General features: G+C 44.2%; 1 protein-coding gene across 5 annotated transcripts in view; it reads left to right on the plus strand.

Annotated features, from left to right (window-relative positions):
- Positions 1-5,220: 5,220 nt before the first annotated feature.
- The window catches only part of TMEM131L (transmembrane 131 like), a 155,350-nt gene continuing 146,946 nt past the window's right edge, over positions 5,221-13,624 (plus strand). For 4 of the 5 annotated variants that reach the window (XM_040626369.1, XM_040626370.1, XM_040626373.1 and 1 more), the window contains exons 1-2: positions 5,221-5,434; positions 6,134-6,204. In XM_040626369.1, coding sequence (XP_040482303.1) covers positions 5,311-5,434; positions 6,134-6,204 — 195 coding nt within the window. In that variant the 5' untranslated portion in view covers positions 5,221-5,310. Of the gene's footprint in view, positions 5,435-6,133; positions 6,205-13,624 lie in introns of those variants that run through there. The other variant, XM_040626374.1, reaches the window with a different exon arrangement.

The raw sequence follows: 13,624 nt of genomic DNA on the forward strand, positions 1-13,624 counted from the left end.
CCCCTGGGCTTTTGGCTTGAGCAACTGGGTAGATGGTACTACAATGGACTAGAAGTTAGGAAGACGGGGGATATGCAGGTCTAGTTAGGTAGAAGCAAGAGTTTGGGACATGTTAGGTTTGAGATGCTTATTAGACCTTCAGGTGGAGATGGAAAGTAGGCAGTTGGGAATATGAGTGTGGACTTCGGGTTAAGGCTAAAATTATAACTTGGGACTCATTAGCTGATAGATATTATTTAAAGTCTTGGGACTGGATGAGTTTATCGAGAAAGAGAGAGTGTAAAGAGTATCCGGGAGCAGGCCAGAGAGCACTATTACTTTTAGAGCTTGAGCATAGAAGGAAGAGGTTGCAAAGTCGCCTGAGGAGGGATAGATGAGTACTCAGGAGCGTATGTCACACACGTCATGAGTGCCATTCCCATAGACCTAACATGATGAACCTGGTCCTTTGGAGAATGAACCAGTTTGCTAAGTGATAAGCACCATTTCTCTGGAGCCATCAAATCTTTTTTTTTTAATTTTTTTTACTTTGTTGCTTTTATTTATTTTGCTAATTCAACTGATATAAAATGATGCGTGATATTTTAATGCACTTGTAAAATAAACCACCTGCTAGTTTGCTATTTTTCCCTTGTTTTATGAGCATTCTGTCAATATCTTTGCAACTGTTATTGTTAGTGGTGATTGCTTACTTTCATTTTGGTTTTGGTTGACTTTTTTTTTTTTTTCACTTGGGTTTGTTTTTAGCTATAAGTAACAGAAAACTTGCCTACAGTGAGAAGGGGTTACTTCTGCTTACCCAAACAAGTTATCTAAAAGCAGATGATCTAGCAATTCCATCATTCCAACAAGGCTCTAGACTTCCGTCTTTCCAATCTATTATCCTCAATGTGTAGCTTTCTTCCTCAGGCTTGACTGATGGCTGCAAACCTCTGGGCGTCACATCTATATCCAGCAGGAAGAAGGACGCAGAGTGAAAGACTTGTCCTAGCTGAGTCCGTTCCTTTTCATCATGAAAACAAGAGCTTTCTTTGAAGCCACACCAGTAGAGGTCTGCTTATATCTCATGGACCAGAACTAAGCCAAACAGCCATGCCAAGTTACAAGGGAGACTGGGAAGATAACTACTCTTTTGTTATGTTTTGTTTTGTTTACTCTTTTGTTTTTCACTCATGTATCATTCATTTAATCATATTTAAACCTTTAGTGTGACTGCATTCAAGGCATCCTGTATAAATCACATTCTAGCCTACCTTTAAAAATTTTGTCTTTAATTTCTTAAAAATGTATCATTCATTCATTCATTCATTCGAGAAAGAGAGAGTATGAGCAGGGGAAGGAACAAGCAGACTTGCCACTGAGCAGGGAGCCTGATTTGGTGCTCAATCCCAGGACCCTGGGATCATGACCCAAGCCAAAAGCAGACTCTTAACTGACTGAGCCACCCAGATGCCCCCGAAATTTATTTTTTAATGAAAAACTTTTTATCATTTTTACTTTAATTTGTACACAAAATTTTCCTTTTCATTGTACAGCCTTACATGTTTGGAAAGCAAATCATAGAGAAAGGTGACTATTTTTAACGTGATTACTGATGCTTGGTGTTTTCATAATGGAAAAGGACCATTGTTTAATACAACAGAGTCACTTGAGAAAGGCGAGAACCCTTATTAACGCGCCTAATCAAGTCTTCCTGAGATGAGATGAAATGGAATAAAGTTAGTGAACGATGGGTCCCCTTAGGTCAAGGAGACAATTTGCTTCTTAAGAGTACCTGACCATAACCATTAGGTTTCCGATTTCCTCAAGAGCCATCCCTTCTGGACATTTCCTCCTAGGGAGGATGAGGTTAGGATCCCAGCAATGATGGTGGTGGTTGCTTAATGGAACACGTGCTTTTGTTGTCATGATTGGGGTGAAGCCCAAAATGGATGGATAGCAAATAGCTGTTAATGTACATTTTCACTGGGCATTCCCATTTCCAGCATGTCTGAGTGATAAATGACCAGGGATAATGAATAGATGATTCAAATTATTGAATATCAGTATCAAATTTACCATATTAAGGAAAGGTCTGGCATGTCCCCACAATGTGAATACAGGATAACATCATAACTAGCATTTACTGAGCACCTATACTAGATGCTTACCGTATGATATCTCATTCAGTCTTCACAACCACCATGTGACCTGATGTGTTGAATCTTCTCTGGACTAGAGACAGATGATTTGGACTTGACACTTCACTGTCAATTTTATGTAGAATATGTTGAGATGTAACTCACATTTATACACTTCCTTGATTTTCATCTATCCTCATTAGGAAAAAAAACAAGGGTGAAGTAAGTCAAAAGCGTGGTCAATATCTTATATATTTTAAAATAACTATAGATTTAGTAAATTTTAGGTGTGTATGTGTTTTAAGTTTATTTAATTTTTTTAAAAAGATTTTTATTTCTTTTGTGAGAGAGCACGCACAGAGGGAGCGGCAGAGGGAGAGAATCTTCAAGCAGACTTCACACTGAGTGCTGAGTCCACTGTGGGACTTGATCTCATGACCCTGAGATCACGACCTCAGTCAAAACCAAGATCAGACACTTAACTGATTGAGCCACCCAGATGTCCCTTTATTCTTTTTTAAATATTTTTATTTATTTATTTTGGGAGAGACAGAGAGAAAGAGAGAGAGAAGTTTATTTACTTAATTTTGTAGTAATCTCTATATCCAGTGGGGGGTTCTAACTCAGAACCCCAAGATCAAGAGTCACATGTTCTTCCAAATGAGCCAGTCAGACGCCCCTAGGTGTGTGTGTGTGTTTTAATTAACTTATGGGGATCTAATTTAAAATTAGCTCTAGAAAGGTATCTCCTTAGTGCCTCTTCCATGCTTTAGTTCTGTGTATATAATTTGCATATTGAGTTAGTTCATGTTTATGAAAAATTTTTTTCAGTTAACATTTCTGCATACTTCTTCACAACTTTGCCAGTACAACTTGGATATTTCTCAGCCTATCTGGGCTTCAGTTTCTCCTTCTATAAAATTAGGCAGTTGGGCTATAATTTAATAGCCAAAATTTTTCCAGCTCTAATATTCTGTGACAATTGAATATTTATTACCTACAGGCAAATAATGGAATAAATGACAAAGGAGTCTGCTTTGGCGAACAAGTTCACTTCAAAACATGGATGCTACTTAATGGGCCATAACTTTCCTGTTGTTCATGAGTCAGCATGAAAACTACCTCCAGAGAAGGCTAAGTAGGTCAGATTTATCTAAGAAGACAGCTGTGTAATCCTGTATCCCTCTCCAACCCCATGGCACAGCAGATACATGCTGCTGGCTTTTTGAACAGTCAAATAGCATTACCCACTTTGTAAAGTTCACAAGACCACGACCTGAAAATCAAGCTGGCCTTTTAAAAATTTCAGGAGGAGAACGAAATAGAGCTCTTTTTATATATGGTCCACAACAATTTCCCTCTCTCTTTTCATGGATTCTGTGATACTGGTTAGTGTGGGCAAGTCTTTTAGTAAAAAAAAGTAAAATAGTTTAAATATCAGTCAAAAAGAAAAGAAATTAGTAAAAAGTTTTGTACCATGACTTTTTATTAAACCTGTTTCATAAAACCTGTTAGGTCATCAATGTTTACTTGCTTTCCTTTCTCAGTCATAAGAGGACTTGAAAATACATATTGTAAATAAACAGGCCAATGAGAGAACTTTCATTTAAAAATAAACTTTGAAGGTGCAGTTACTGTCTACTTGGGCTATGCAAATATTTTTTTGTCAGAAGAGGAGCCCTTAGCACAGTGGGAGAACCTTCAGAGTTCAAGGGGCAAATACAAACTCAGAGAAGGAAAACGAAGAAAAAAAGGGACACATTAGAATGGGACTGAAGATCCTTGCCACAGAATGAAGATGCTGGCAGGGAACACAGGAAAAAAATAAGGAACATAGAGAATACTGGAGGTGTTGAAGTTGGATAATGCAAAGTGACTTTTTCCTTGGGAGAGCAAGGATCCATGATTGATATAGTCCTTCTTTGGCATCTGTCCTTTTTGAGCACTGCTTTTCCATTGTCTAGACTGTAAGGCACCAGGAACAATTTTAAATAGAGGATCAATATAAACAGACAGGTGTGCCCCAGTCACTTCCCTGCTTTCTTCTACACTGCTCATATTCTCTGAATTTCACACAAACTACTCTGGAAGCAGCAATCTAGTTAAAAAATCTTCAGATTGCCAATACTTCCAGGTTATGCAAAGCGATTCCTGAATAAACCTTTGTGATATCGTTGGCAAAGGCATGATCGTAAACTTAAGAGAGATCTCAGGCATGAGACGTACTTTTTGGTAATAGGCATCAAATACTGGGGCTAGAAAATCCATTCTCAAGTATTACGTATATTATCCAGTTAATGTTAGAAACAGGCAACTGACCACGTCCTCGACCTCAACCAAGTTTCGGAAGAGGCTGGCTGAATTTTGCAATATGAATCTTTCGGGGAGTATCTGCAGGGTCTTTGAAGCTATAAATGCCCTAGGAAGAGGCTTCCCCACCTGTCACAACCTGGACCGGCTCCACGGAGGCTGCCGGGCACACCACCGCCACGCCTCGCTGAGGTCAGCCTCTCGGGTCGTGGGAGAGCTCTTTTTATTCTAAATTACAGACTTTGCAGCCACCGGATATCCTCGCTGCATAACTGGCAGTAGCCATGTGGCTGCACTAGCGTTTCCTGACAACCACTGCATTATTTCCACTAATATCCTGTCTGAGGCCTTCGGCCGGGCGACTCCCCGCTCCCACCCTCCGGCGCCGCCCTTCTCACTCGTGGGCAATAACCCGACTGTGCCCGCGTGCCCAAACAAAGAAGAAAACACCCGAAAGTTCCTCAAATCGCGCTTGGCGACAGTGGCCTGGTGGTCCCTCCCGACAGCTCTTCAGCGACCCCCGTCACGGCCGCAGACAGTGCCCGGGGACGACCGATTTGGGAAGGACGCGGCGGGGCGCCGAGGGGCGGGCCCGCAGCCGTGGGGTCCGCGCCCGGGCGGGGCGTCCTGGGACGCCGCGTTCGCATTGTCCACGTTCCCCAGCGCCCCGCCGCGTTCCGTCCCTCCCTATCTGCGGCGCACACGCGCGCAGTGCGAGCGGCGCGCCCGGGGCCCGAGCTGCAGCAGCTGCGGCGGCGGCGGCGGGGGCGGGGCGGGGCGGGGCGGCGCGGCGCGGGGGCGGGCCCGGGGCGAAGCAGCCCCGGCGCCAGCGAGCGAACGGCGAGCGCGGCGAGCACCCGAGAGGAGCGCGAGCACCAGCATGGCGGGGCTCCGACGCCCGCAGCCGGGCTGCTACTGCCGCACCGCCGCGGCCGTGAACCTCCTGCTGGGCGTCTTCCAGGTCCTCCTGCCCTGCTGTCGCCCGGGAGGGGCTCAGGGACAAGGTCAGCCTTGCGCCGCTGTGCTCGCTCTCCCTCTCCACCCCGCCCCCCTTTCTTTTAGGGAACTGCTGAAATCTATAAGAGGGCGAGGGGAGGAAGGGGAAAGGGGCAGGAGGAGGAAGGAAAGCGGTTGCAATTCTCGGCTGATAACATTTTCTAACCGCAGCGTCCCCTCCCGCGCCCCTCTCCCCCAGACAAACAGAAAGCTGGGCAGTCGCGGAGCTTGGGGACCGCGGCGCGGACCGCTAGCCGCACGCGCCCCGGAGCCTTTGTGCGCGGGCCCCGGGCGCCCCGGGCGCAGCCCCCGCTTTGTGTGGCGCGCGCTGGGGCCCCGCCGCGGCCCGGCTTCCTGCAGCTTTGTTCCTCGAGCCTGGCCGCCCGGGACCCGTCCCGCAGACTCCCGTCCCAGATGCTGCGGGATGCGGAGCGCCGAGTGGCCGGCGGGGTGGCTTCCCCGTCTCCGTCCCCCCAGCACGGGAACCCCCGACCTTGCATGCTCCCTGCTCTCTGTCAGAGGGGCCCGCCGACTTGCCCCCCGTCCATTGTGTTCTTGTCCCCGGCCGGCTCCTCCGGTGGCCGCCGCTTTAAGAAGGAAAGGGTGACTTGTTTTGGTGGGGCGGGTGCATGGGGGCACGGCAGGGAAACAGGAAGCGTTTCTTTTCCGTGCATTAAAACGCGGTGTGTTTTTTGGTGTCCGTGCAGCGATCGAGCCCTTGCCCAACGTGGTGGAGCTGTGGCAGGCAGAAGAAGGGGAACTCCTGCTGCCCACCCAGGTGAGGACGACCAGGTGACAGGGCGGGTGTGGGTGTGCAAGAGAGGAGCGGTCCGGAGGCCGTCGGCCCCCCAGCGGCACCGGCGCTCGGGCCACTTTGCAAGGCAAATAAACGGTCGGGCCGAGCCTGAACACCTGGCAACGGTGGCCTTCCCAGCCTCCTCCCGCGCCATGTGACAGGGCGTGAGTCACGCCCGCCCCAAGTTCAGGAGGTGGGAACCGAAGCCACCTCAGCAGGGCCGCGGCCAGCGGCAGCCTTGTGCAGGGGAAGGGCGGGCCGCTCGGCGGGCTGTGGTCCTGGGTGCGCGAGGGCCGGGACGTGTGCCCTGTTCCCTGAGTGAGCTGGAGCCGTGTGGCCGAGGACAACAGGAATATTGATTTCAGAAGTGTTAGTGAGTGGCACTTGCCATTAGCGTTAAGTAGCTTTGCAGTGAAGATGTGACTTTAAAAGATTGAAGTCTTGGATTTTTTCCAAGTGCCTTTAATTCGTGTTAGATACCCCCTCTTAATAACTTGAATTTCAGGTTTTGGGGGTTCTCCCCCCATATGATACAATGATTGCATGGGGAAAAATAATTACTAGCATTTCATTGAGAATCTGTGGCCTCGTACAGGGTTTAGGGCTGCGGTAGCTCCAGTACTGCGAAGCTGTTAAGGTTTAACTTTTAACATTTGACTGCAGATGTACACATTTAAATGTAATATTGCTGACTGCTTTTCAGCAGCAACAGTAGTGACCCCCCAAATACTTTTTTTGGAGAGGGAAGAGTTGAATTAATTATAAGGAAGTATTCGGCTTGTGTGTGGTAAGTTTTAAGATGTTCATTACTTCCCACATTGGTGACAGCACTTAATTCTATGTTGTCTCTTGTGGCTCTTTGGAAAAACAGGATGTCTAGCTATAAGTTCACGGCTGTGCAGCTTTACATTTGAGTTTCTCCCTCCTATGTGAAGCATTAGAGTGCTGGTTTTGAGATATTCAGAATATTCACTTTAACCAGGACTAATGAATAACAGCTTCAAGGCGGAGAGGTGATTTTTAGAGGAAAATTTTCCTGGACCTTCCCTGAAGGCCAGCGTGCTGAATGGGAACAGTCCTTTGAGAAAAAGCCTCATCGGGATGGAGAGCAGATAGTCTGTCCTTCTCTTACAAGTTTATTCCCAAATGGATTTTTTTTTCCTGATTATAAATAACAGATGTGTATTGTGGAAGGTTTGGAAAATACAGAAAGATAAAAAGAACCAAATAGAAATTGTTCATGACTCTACTGAGAGGTCCACATTTAAAATTTGGCATTTTTACTTTTTAAAAATATAGTTATATTTGTGTGTAGCAGAGTTGTTCAAAAGCAGCATTAATGACATTCTGGGCTGGAGACGTCTGTGTTGTGGAGGCTGTCCTGGCTGGAATCCTGTGTCCCAGGGGCTACGAGATGCCCAGCATTTGGAGCATCTCTGTCTCTACCCACTAGATGCCAGGGGCACTTTCTCCTCCCTCTTCCCCCCAGTTGTGACAGCTAAAAATGTCCCCAGACATTGCCAAATGTCCCTGGGGAGGAAAACTGCCCGGGTTGAGAAGCACTGGTGTGTATCTATATGTATTTGCATTTTTTACTCAACTGTAGCCTGTACTCCTTACTGGTTAGTGTTGGAAGCCAACCCAGACAGAAAGGAAAGTAAATTATAGACTCTCAATTGTTGCAGCATTAGTTGAAGATTTAGTCGCTGTGCTCAGAGATGGAAATGTCAAGGCCTATGATATGATTAATGATTTTATTTATAGGCTGAAGAGATATTTTATAAAATTCTTAATTTGTGGCTTTGTTTTGTTTATATGTAGGATATAGTTTGTTTTGGTAAAAAAAATGCACACAATTTAGAAGCTGTCTTTCTGGAATACTCACTATAGAAGCATTTATAACTAAGCTATTTTAATCAAAGCTATAATGAAAGTGAAACTGATAATTCAGAATAATTTTCTAAATACTTCGTCTCTATCTCTATGTGTATCTTTCAGAGACTGTTTTACCCTGCACGTACCTGGGCGGGGGTGGGGATGTATATGGGTCTATCTGTGTAAACGGCGGGATATATGCATATGTATTAGTCTGAACTGCATGTATACACAACATAGACGTATGTATATAAACTGCAGACCGTTCTGACGAAAGTTATTTTTAGAGAATTCTCTTCAAAGTATTTTGACTTTTTTTCCCATAAAAAGCTCCCTCGTGTGTCATGGAGTTAGCTGAAAAGAGAGTATTTATAGGTGTTTTTTTAAATTTGAGGGTTTCTGCTTAATTAATTTGTAGGCTGGGTTCCTTTCAGGAAGACTTCGAGGCAGCTGCAGAAGCTAAGATTTGTCAGTGAAGGTGAAATGGGAGCCCCAGGAGGTGTGGCAGTAAAAAATCGAGTATTAACATTTGTCACCACAAATGATTTATACAGTTTTTTGGAAATGTTTTCTGGTGACTGGGCCTTTCTTCCTTTTTCTTTTTCTAATGGATCTTTAAGTGATCAAGGACTAGAAAAATGCATCATTAGTAAAACCAAATACAGTAATTGAATTGTTATAACCTTCCAGACCTTCTGGATAGGCTTCCAGGATTTGACGCCCTGTTCCATCCCTTTTCTCAGTTTCCTCATCTGCAAAATGGGGATAATCATGGTGCCGATCTCAGAGGATTTTGTGAGGATTCAGAGTACCTTGAACTTAGTAAGCACTTCATGTAGGTGACCTATCATTTTGGTATATTTCTCAGCTGACTCCCAGATTTGGTCACTGGAGGGCATGGGGCAGCTTTCCTGCTTCCAAGGGGTGGAACCAGTGCAGAGAACTTGGGACTATTATATGCTCTACAGTTGTATAGATATGTTATTTATATTTTTCTGTTAGTGCTTTTTTAAGTGGTAAGATATTTGGTGTAGGAACATAAAACATTTTACCCATGATGATAATGAGAAGGAAGAAAAAAACATATGATTTTATTCTTAGGTTTACATAATATTTCAACAAACAAATGTTTTCATTAGCTTATTATCAAGAAGTAATCGCGTGTGTGCAAGATACTGTGTTGTGTACCTTCTCACTTTGCCTTCAAGGTAAAACCTTTCTGTGATCCCCGGTGATCCCCTTGACCTGCTCTGGCCCTCAGGGCATTCTGCAGTCTGACCTTGTATGCCCCTCCAGTCAGTCCTCTGGGGTGCTCGCTGCAGCAGGCCCCACATGTATCTGTCGAATGAAAGAACAAATGCTAAGGCCCTGCTGTTCCCATAGAGCCAGTCCTTCCAGACATCTAACTTGGCAGTGGCCTTGTTGTCATTTCTTTCTTTTTGAGTTTCTTGAGTGTCTGCATTTTTTTCTTTGCTTTGCCTGTGCCTTCTTACTCTAACTGGATTCCCTGTAAGAGAGTTTGGGCTTGGGGTGTCTGGGTGGCTCAGTCGTTAAGCGTCTGCCTTTGGCTGGGGGCGTGATCCCAGGGTCCTGGGATGAGCCCCACATCAGGCTCCTCCGCTGGGAGCCTGCTTCTTCCTCTCCCACTCCCCCTGCTTGTGTTCCCTCTCTCGCTGGCTGTCTCTCTCTCTGTCAAATAAATAAATAAAATCTTTAAAAAAAAAGAAAAGAGAGGGAGTTTGGGTTTCTAAGTTTGGTGGTCTCATTGTGGCCACACTGTTCTGCATACAATAGGCATTGAGTAGTTAGCCCACGAGTTCTTCCTAGGGGAGGAGAAGCAGTTATCAGTGTCTTGTCCTGTTTATGAGGTTAGTTTCAAAGATGCTGGCGGAATGCTTTAAGTGTTGATTTCCTATTATTGTTTTTTGTTTTTTGGCATCCGTTCTAGCTTCAAGAAGGGCAGTCTAGAATTTGTTCTTCTAATGCATTCAGACTTTGCTGAGATGAGAAGCCTCCCTCCTAACACCCCAGTTAGATTGGGCACACTGACATTGGTTTGTGAGTAGGGGCAGCTGTTACCTGATCCGGAATCATGTTGGTCTGGTTTGGGGTGGCTAGGCTTAGTGCTTTTCTGGCCTCGTTTGTTCATCTAGCAGACACTTAGCACAGGCCTGACCCAGTTAGGCCTCTGGGATACAGTGATTATAAATAAGAAAGTCTCTGCCTTAAAAATCTCTTACCCCCTGAAGTCTGAGGGTATAGGTAACAGAAACTGGTAGAAAGTGAAACAGGAAATAGTACATTGAATGTCTGAATTCTTTACTATTTCAGTAATGTATAGTAATGTAATAGCATCTTGCTCCAGTCAGTGAATCATTGACTGGTGTTTGGAAATCTTTTTGTCATAGAGATTTATTTTTGGTTTAATCTACCTCCACTATCAAGGTAAAAATATAATACCTAACATGAGTTGAATATTACTGGCATTGTTTAAGCATTTTATGAGTTATTAATGCTCACGTTAATACACTTAAAACTGTGAAGTGTTATGATCTGACTTTACAGATGAGGAAACTGAGGCACAGAGTCATGAAATAATTTGCCAAAGGCTGCAGGAATGCGGCGGTGGTATGATTTGAACCCAGGAGGCGTTGAGCTTCAAAGCCCATGCTCTTGGCCACTAGGTCACTGTATGAGTTTTAGCAGTCTCACCAGGAAAGTATTGTGGCGGTGAAGTTCCTGAGTCTGAGGGAGAGACCTTCATGTTCTGTTTTGAGTTAGAAAAATTTACTTAATGACGTTTTTAAAAATGGTCATATCCACTAGTACTTTTGAAATTTTAGCTTAAAATTTTTTTTATTGAGGCATAATTGACGCATAACATTATATTACTTTCAGGTGTACAACATAACAGTAAGTCTAGTTACCATCTATCACCATACATAGTTACAAAAAAATTTTTTTTGTCTTATAAGAACTTTTAAGATTTATTCTCAGTAGCTTTCAGATTTGCGGCACAGTATTATTCACTGGTTGCATGCTGTACATCACATCCCCAGGACTTCTGTACTTACTTTATAGCTGGAAGTTCCTGCCTTTTGACCAACTTCACCCAGTTTGCCTCCCCACCCCCTCCTTTGGCTCCCCAGCAATCACCAGTCTGTTCTCTGTATCTGTGAACTTGGTATTTGTTTTTGGTTTTCATTTTTAAAATATTTGTTTGTTTATTTATTTATTACTTTGTTTATAGCACAAGTGGGGGAATGGGGAGGGGCAGTAGGAGAGAGAGAGAGAATCTTAAGCAGAGTCCATGCTAGCGTGGGGCTCGATCCCACGACCTGAGCTGAAACCAAGAGTCGGAAGCTCAACTGACTGAGCCACCCAGGTGCCCCTGTGTTTGTTTTTGTTTGTTTTTTTTTAATTCTGTATTTGAGAGCAACCATAGGTAATTGCCTTTCTCTGTTTGACTTATTTCACTTAGCATAATGCCCTAAGGGTCCATCCATGTTGTTGCAAATGGTGAGATTTCATTTTTTATAGCTGAATTGTATTTCATTATATATATATTTATATATTTTTATATATAAATATATTATACACACGCACACACATACATACATACCACATCCTTATCCAAATTCATCTTTCAGTGGACACGTAGGTTGTTAACATATCTTGGCTAGTGTAAATAATGCTGCTATGAACATGGGGGTGCAGATATTGTTTTTGAATTAGTGTTTTCGGTTTCTTCAGATAAATACCCAGAAGTGGAATTGTTAGATCAATTTTTAGTTTTTTGAGGAACCTCCATGCTGTTTTCCAAGGTAGCCACACCAGTGTGCATTCCCACCAACCGTGCACAAGGGTTCCCTTTTCTCCACCTCCTCACCAACGCTTGTTGTTTCTTGTCTTTTTGATAATAGTCATTCTAACAGGTGTGAGGTGCATATCCACCAGTATTTAAGAAACAGCTAGAGCGTACTTAGCTCTGCAGATATTTATTGAGCATGTACTGAGGGCCAGACGCTGGTCTAGATGCTGTGGGTGTCACGTTGAACACAAAACAAAACCACTGCCCGAGTGGAGCTTGCAGGCTGATGGAGGCACATAGATGGTAAATAAGAAACAAAATACATTGTAAGTTCTTTAGTCTGTTAGAAAGTCATCGGTGCTATATGGTGGCAGACCAGAAGAAGAGTCAGGTGATGGGAGCTGGAGTTTTAGTTTACAGGTTGAAGTCGGTCCCTTTGAGAAGGCCTGTATTTGACATTTGAGCCAACCCTCGAAAGCAGTGAAGAGAATTAGAATAGCTAGTGCAAGGGCCCTGAGGCACTGCCAAGGGCGTGGGGTAGGGAAATGATAGGATTTGGCTCCCGCCCTTTGAGAGCCTGGTGGTGTTGGGGAGATAAGGCTGGTAATACCCTGAGATAACATTCAAGTGCTGAAATGTAGGACCTGAGAGGAGAGAGGAGGAGCAGTGTATATTGGAGGAGTCTGTCAAGGCTTAGGGGTGGGAGGGCAGCTTAGAGACCTGCATTGGCAAAGGTGTGAATGGGACCACCTCTAAATCCTTAGTTGAGTGACAGTGTTTTTAAGCTGATGCTTTAAATGGGAATCCAGAGCTTCTAATGAAGTGTGGCTGTAGAGATTGGGATGGGTATGTCAGGGTCATCTGACAGTTGCCCGGTTCCAGGTTAAGGGCTTAGAGTACATCTGACTAGCAGTTGGGGACTGGTGGTAGGCTCTTGAGCAGAGATTAACATGATGACATTAGACGCTGGGTCCATACCAAGTGGGTGGTAAGTCGTGACCGACATTGCAGAAAATTGGTCTTACGGAGACACAAGGGGTGGATTGGAGGCAGCAGTCTTAAACAGAGCGAAAAGCCCTGTCTGTGCCGAGAGCAAGGGTTAGAAGCCAGAGGACCAGGAAGGTTCGGGATTCCTGAACCCAACAGTGGCAGGCTTCAAGAACGAACGGTCAAGATTGTGTCTGTCAGGCAAATACATGTAGTATTTAATCGGAGCTGCCCTTTTGTTTCTATTTCAAGTAACTTTTCTTTTACCCTCCTGGTACATGACACGGGGTCAGATTTTGGCCTCGTAAGTCTGGGAGAGGATTTTGGAAGTGCTTTTGAGTGTGATGTTCATGCCATTTATAAAACTGATCAGCCTTTTTATGTTGATGTCAAGATATATCAGGTATCCATGTAGGGGATTCTGAGCTAACCAGTCCATTTTCTATATTATCAGTGATGTTTATTTCGTGTGATTAAACTTAAATGTTAAAAAAAGGCTCTTGGAGCGAAGAGATGTCAAACTAGTTTTGAGATTATGTTTAGGTCATGACTTTAAGCAGGGAGAATCTTTACTTACACTATCTAAGGGATCACTTGGCAATTTATGGCTTTTAGGAGTGTCATTCTTTCAATAAATATTCATTGAATGCCTGCTGTGTATCAGGCACTATTTTTTTTTTAATTTTTTTATTTTTTAAAGATTTTATTTACCGAGAGAGAGTGTGAAGG

Source organism: Ursus maritimus, unplaced genomic scaffold (genome assembly GCF_017311325.1).
Source record: "Ursus maritimus isolate PB19 unplaced genomic scaffold, ASM1731132v1 scaffold_11, whole genome shotgun sequence".
NCBI lineage: Eukaryota > Metazoa > Chordata > Mammalia > Carnivora > Ursidae > Ursus > Ursus maritimus.